The following is a 6,000-nucleotide window of genomic DNA, read 5'->3' on the forward strand; positions in this document are numbered from 1 at the left end:
CAAGAGTTTAATGCTTTTCTCTGTCATTCATTGGAAAAAAAGTCTCAATATAGAGTAAAATATGAAGTTTTGGATTGAAGGCATCCTCTGGGTCTTTTTTCCACTATTTTTAGTAGGGCTGCAACAGTGAATTTTATCATTGATTTGATTAATTGTTCTTTAATGACCACACAGCCAAGCTGGTACATAATGCAACATCCCATTACAGACAAACAACACTTGAGGCCTTTGTGCATAAACCGTTACAATATGTATGTCATGTGCTTGTTGAAGGGTGTTTGGAGTGTTTATTGCAGAATTAAAGCAGGATGTTCTGGAGGCAATTGTCCTATAGCGCCTTCCAGAATTTATTACTAAACCGAGACGTTTGAGAACATCATCATCGCTTTGAGGTTCGGGAAAATAATTCTCAGCATTTTCTGGACCAAACAACTCAATTAATCTAGAGAATACTTGACAGATTAATTGATTAGTTAGTTAGTTGCAGCCCTAATTTTCAGACATTGTATAGACGTGAATGAATTAAAGGCACAGTTTGTGAGATTTAGCAGCATCTGTTGATGAAGTTGCATGTCGCAGTGGAATATCTCTGAGCATGTAAGAGAATCTACTGTATGGCAGCCTTCAGTTATCAAATAAAACTCAAAAAGATGTTTAGTTTGTCCATTAAAATATAAAGGACTCATTCTGGGGTAAAGAAAACAACAATTCACACATTCATGCGTGCATGGTAACATCAGTATAATTACTTTATATTCCATGTCTTCTTAATGGAAATAATTTCACCTAAGTCTTACACACTGGACCTTTAAACTAAATAGTTTGCTGCAGCTAGGCACAAAACACCCCAGATTATTTAAGCCACCATTCTTTTCTCTTTTCACGGGCCGGTTGATGTCATCATATCATGGGAAAAAAAATGAGGTCAAGTAACGTGTTAAGATGAAACGTGCAAAGATTTCCATAAAAGGCAGAGGGGAATATATGCGACATATTTAGACTCCGTCTCACGGACTGAGGTGTCCTGACTTCCTGATACTGACCTTTGCAGATCTAATCCTCTCATTGTATTTCTCCTTTCCCCAAATCCCTCCATCCCCTTGCTGTTGTCTGTTGGTCCAGGTATCTGCTGCCAGTGACCTCACAGTTCATCATGAAGTGGCCTTCGTCCAGCTTTGTCCGCATCTCCGCGGCCATGCCACGCTCGAGCAGCCTCTTCCCCGCCAGAATGGGACACTTCTGAGGTCACTGTGGCAACACTGCCTTCTGACCTCGACCACCCCATCATCCCTCACACCCCACCCCCCCAATTCACTCAGCCAATCTCCAATCTCAGCAATCCTGGTGTGGAACTGAACTTTGGGCAGCTCTGGACATGGGATGGAGCCTCATGTTCGGCCAAAAATATCCACAAGTTGAACAATAAATGATTGCTAAAGGGCCTTATTCAGTTTAGTTATGTTTGGCCCTGCTCAGACCAGCAGACCTCACATACCCTGGAACCTTCCCTTTAGCCCCCATAACATCAGACAATGGGTTCCCGCCCCCCCCCTCCTCATTGTACTTGCTGTATAATACCTACTCACTGTACAGTTATAACTTAAGGTACTGTAAAAGGAAAGAATAACAACTACTAAACAATGCAAGGATTATTTATTTATGGACTTATTTATATTGTAAGGTATTCCATGAATGCAGTGAATGTGGATGCAGAGTGCAGATGTGGAATGATTTCAACAGAGCTATCCCTTGTTAGAGAAAATGGCTTTAAAAAAAAAAAGAAGAATATTTTTTTGCGTCTGTATTATGAATTTTATTTATTTTCACTTTATGTTTACAATGTTTTAAGCGTCACTTTATGCTCTTGTTTTATTTTTTTATTTTTTTGCAGTTCACAGTGGAACGCTCGTCCCCCGGAGAATGATTCTGAACGATGTTTTACCCGTTGTGATCATGCAGCGCTGTCTTAAAGCGACAAATTGTTAAGAATGTGAGTGTGCGTAGTGAACCTCTTTTGTCTCGAGCCCACTCGGACTGTGGAGTCTCAGAGAGTTGAGAGAGAGAGAGTGGGCTCCCGTTATAGTCGTGTCTGCATGTTTAGATTTTAGTCCCTCAGTCGGGCGTAGTGGCGAAACTAAGGCGCTGGACTGGGAACATACTTGAAGTTAGTATACTGTGAGTCGTTAAATAGTGTGTCTCGGTAGAAGACGTGTGTTGAGGACGATTAGGATGCTTCGCATCGCTCAGAGAGTGTGCAGCGTCGAATGACTCAGGTCATGTGCTGTACTGTAACAGCTGAGCAGGTGCAGCCCAAGTGCCAGGGGAAACAGGGTGGACATGCCCACAGTAAGCACGTCTACGTCAATGTGTTAAGTTTGCTTTTCATCATCATGAAATGCCTGTATGAATTCAGTTAAATACAGTATTGAATGTTTGCAGGGAGGAAACGCAGTGTTGTGTGTTTACTGTGTATGAATCCATCGGACGACGCTTTTAAATATTACGGTAGTTTGTCAACACAGTGCAGAGGCCATTTTATACCATCAGTTGTGACTAATAAGTGTAGCAGCAACGCTGTGTTGAATGTGCTCGGATGGAATTCTCCCCACATACTGAACATTAATTCACCATGCCAAATATTTTTTTTATTTTACGTCGCCTGATTTTATTCGTGTTATTCATGAGCAGTACTCTTTCATTGGAGGTATGGGATTCTTATTTTTATTTTACATAGCAATAAAATGTTTAAACAAACACCTTTTTATCTTTTCTGACGTTTCTTTCCCTGAATTATGAATCAGCCTGTGTTTTTTACTCCGTCGACTGTTTTCACTCGGCTTGTTTTCTTAACACATGCAGGCATACGCGGACAGGCTAAGAAAAGGAAACGCTCTGCAGAGACGGTCAGTGCACAAACAAAACAAAACAAAACTGCAGGTGAAGTTTTGATGGTCTAAGTGTTTATTATTTTACTGGCTAAAAAGCATTTTTTGTTTGCAGTGGGGAGCTGACACTATGAAAACCGAAAACAAGATGATATGAAATGATTCATGCGTCCCTGATTTGTTATTACGATGGAGTGTTGGGGCCAAACAACAAAGAGAAAAAACACAAGCATCTTTTCAGAATAAAGTTGTAATATTATGAGATGTTGTAGCATTATTTAATTTAATTTTAAATTAAACTGCTTGTCTTTGCTTGATTAATGACTTTATTGTCATAATGACTATATATTACAACTTTATTACTATAATATTACGACTTCATTATCAAAAGCCCTAATACTCGTCGTATGTTATAGTACGGTAGTGTCACGTGATTTTATTCAGAATGTGTGTGTTATTGTTGTTAAGTAGCACAGACAGCATTTGCTGCCAAATGTAGGCAGTTAGAATATATTTTTAAGTTTTTTGCTGCATTATGCCGTACATTCTTTGCTACCGATTACTTGAAATAATGTTGAAATTTAAATGTACCTATTATACACTAAGAATATTTGTGATGATATTTTAGAGCTCTGCTATTTGAACTTTTACTTGAGGTAAAATAAATATTAAACAGGAGACAGGCTGTGGACAGGTTGACAGCCCCTGACCTGTCACTTGCCTCAGAAATGAGAGTGCGTACCCAGCAGCCCTTTCTTGTTCCACACTGACCTGAGAGCCGTCCTGCACACACACACACACACACACATAAGAAGAACAGTCAGGGTTTTTTTAGCAGCAGCACTGTGTTGAGGTCCTTGTGACCTCGCGTCCATCCCTCTCTCTTTCCCTCCTTTCTGTCAGCAGAAGAGGTGCGTTGCTGTGACCTTGAGGCTCTCCAGCCTCTGCCTTGGCCCCGGCCCCTGAAACCAGGCGAGAGAGCAGAGGCTGACAGTCTGGTGCTTTGACTCGTCGCGCGCTGTCCAAAAATATCCCCCTAGCAACGGGGCAGTGCTGCTCTGTCCTGACCTTTCCAAAAGTCACTCCCCTCGTTCCCTTCTCACCAATTTCTCTCTGTCTTTCTCCTCAACCTGTACATGATGCAGGCAGCTTCACTGCCAGTGTCCGGGCTTCTTCTTTTTCCTCTAATCAGCACCCAAATGACCCAGTTTCAGAGCCTTAAGCCGACCTCTCTGGGGTGGAGAGTAAAGAAAACAACTGGGAACTGTGTGAGCGGTGGATGGTTTAGATGAGATAAGGACGCACGCACACACACACACACACACACACACACACACACACACACACAAAATCTGCTTTTTTTGGCACTCAATCCACTTCTTGAAATGACATGGAGGGGAAAGAGCGGTGTGATTTGTTCTGTAATTTGACTGCCAGAGTGAGGCAGCCATGAATGCCCTGCTTTTCCTTTTTGACTGAGGCTTTACAGGTGAAGCCAGAAGTTGCTGTGTTCTTTGAAATGACAAACGTGACCTTCCTTATCAGACAGACATCACTTGTATACAGCCTGTGTACAAACATAAATAAGAAAAAAAGATTCAAAGTCGAGATTATGTACCTTTCCTACCCACTGTGGGTGTAATGACATGATGTACCGTACTGTATGTGTGTGTGTTCACATGTTTACTGCCGTGTTTTATTAGTTTTCCAGCCCCGGCGTGCGCGCGTCTGCGTCCTGACATTTGTGTGTTTGTGTGTTCAGCGTTGTATTCTCAGAGGGACGCAGTCAACGACACCTGCTGCAAAACATTATCTGCGGCGCCGTGTTTACAACATCTTTGGTCTCAGCAGGGGTTCCGCCTGGAACTGACACACAAGCCAGCTGATAAACACACAGAGGAGCTTGGATGATCTTCACTCATCCCAGCGGCTCGGGTTATTTACTCTCCACGTTTCCCTGCAAACACGTGGCCTTTTCAGAGCGAAGTCTACGTGTAAGGTGTAAAAAAAAAAACGCCTGCATATTTGATCGTTTCGCACGTGACGGCCACCGCAGGTTTGCGTCACACCCGATCAAGGTTTCCTCAAAGAAACTGGTTCGCTGCTTGCCTCGACTTTTCCGTCATTCAACCCCTGCCCTGATTTATCACCAGTGAGTGATTTGAGCGCGGTGCGATCGATCAACGGGTTTCTCCCGCTAAGACACGGCTGACAGCTCCTGACACGTTTCATCAATGCAGTTACTAAAATGAGGTTCACCTCATTCTTTAAATTCGCGACCTTTGCCGCGCACACTGGTGCACCTGCTAAATTAGTATATACTGCACGTGAAGTGTTTTTTTTTTTTTAATCTGGTGCAGATTGCGTCGCTATAAAAAGCTGCAGGAAACCCAGCAGTGATGTCACCTGGGTACGGCCAGAGCTGTCATTCATTAATTGATCGTCGACAGTAATAGTTTTCTTTAGTTTTGCTGCTGCCGCAGTAAATCTATTTTAATCACCGATTAACCAAAAAAGCCACGTACTTTTATGGTTTTATTTTTTTTACAATTGCTGTAAATCTTCAGAACCTGTGGTTTCCACAGCAGGTGCACATGGTTGTGAGGTCAGTGAGGACAATGCCCTGGTCTGTGGGGACTTTTTAAAGTTATACACTCAACAAGTGATACGTGACTTGTAATTATTAGAGACCAAAATTTGAACGTCTGTATAATTCAGCCATTTATATTTAAATGATGTGACAAAATGATTTTAATGAAGTTGACTGACCATTTACAGCCTTGTGTGGGTTTGGTTTTCATAATGAAGACTAATACAACATGTTTCGGTTAAAAAAAAAAAAAAAAGATAATGAGTTGCTGCTTGTACTGTCCAAACAACGGGTGTACTCGTTGTAAAAATAGGTTAGTCTTTAAACTGTTGACGCATTTTGGTGTTTATTAAATCACATATGGAAAAAACTGCGTTTGCACAAGCGCTGCAATCACTGCAATTACCGATAGCGGTTTGTGCTATCAGGTAAACGGTTTTCAACAGTTTGTGTAAGCCGAGTAGTCAAAGCCAACATTGTGGTTATTAAGGTCATTTCATTCACGTTGTTGCAGGAAGTCAGTGA

The 6,000-nt window shown here is 41.9% G+C and overlaps 1 protein-coding gene across 4 annotated transcripts in view; it reads left to right on the top strand.

Moving 5' to 3' along the window:
• The window catches only part of ttll7 (tubulin tyrosine ligase-like family, member 7), a 68,987-nt gene extending 67,178 nt beyond the window's left edge, over positions 1-1,809 (top strand). For 3 of the 4 annotated variants that reach the window (XM_044044115.1, XM_044044118.1, XM_044044116.1), the window contains one exon: positions 1,123-1,185. Coding sequence is in view for 1 of the 4 variants with exons in the window: in XM_044044117.1 (XP_043900052.1) it covers positions 1,123-1,243 (121 nt within the window). In the remaining 3 variants the exon portion in view is untranslated. Of the gene's footprint in view, positions 1-1,122 lie in introns of all 4 variants that reach the window. The other variant, XM_044044117.1, reaches the window with a different exon arrangement.
• The last annotated feature ends 4,191 nt before the right edge of the window (positions 1,810-6,000 follow it).

This window comes from Solea senegalensis, linkage group LG14 (genome assembly GCF_019176455.1).
Source record: "Solea senegalensis isolate Sse05_10M linkage group LG14, IFAPA_SoseM_1, whole genome shotgun sequence".
Classification (NCBI taxonomy): Eukaryota; Metazoa; Chordata; class Actinopteri; order Pleuronectiformes; family Soleidae; genus Solea; species Solea senegalensis.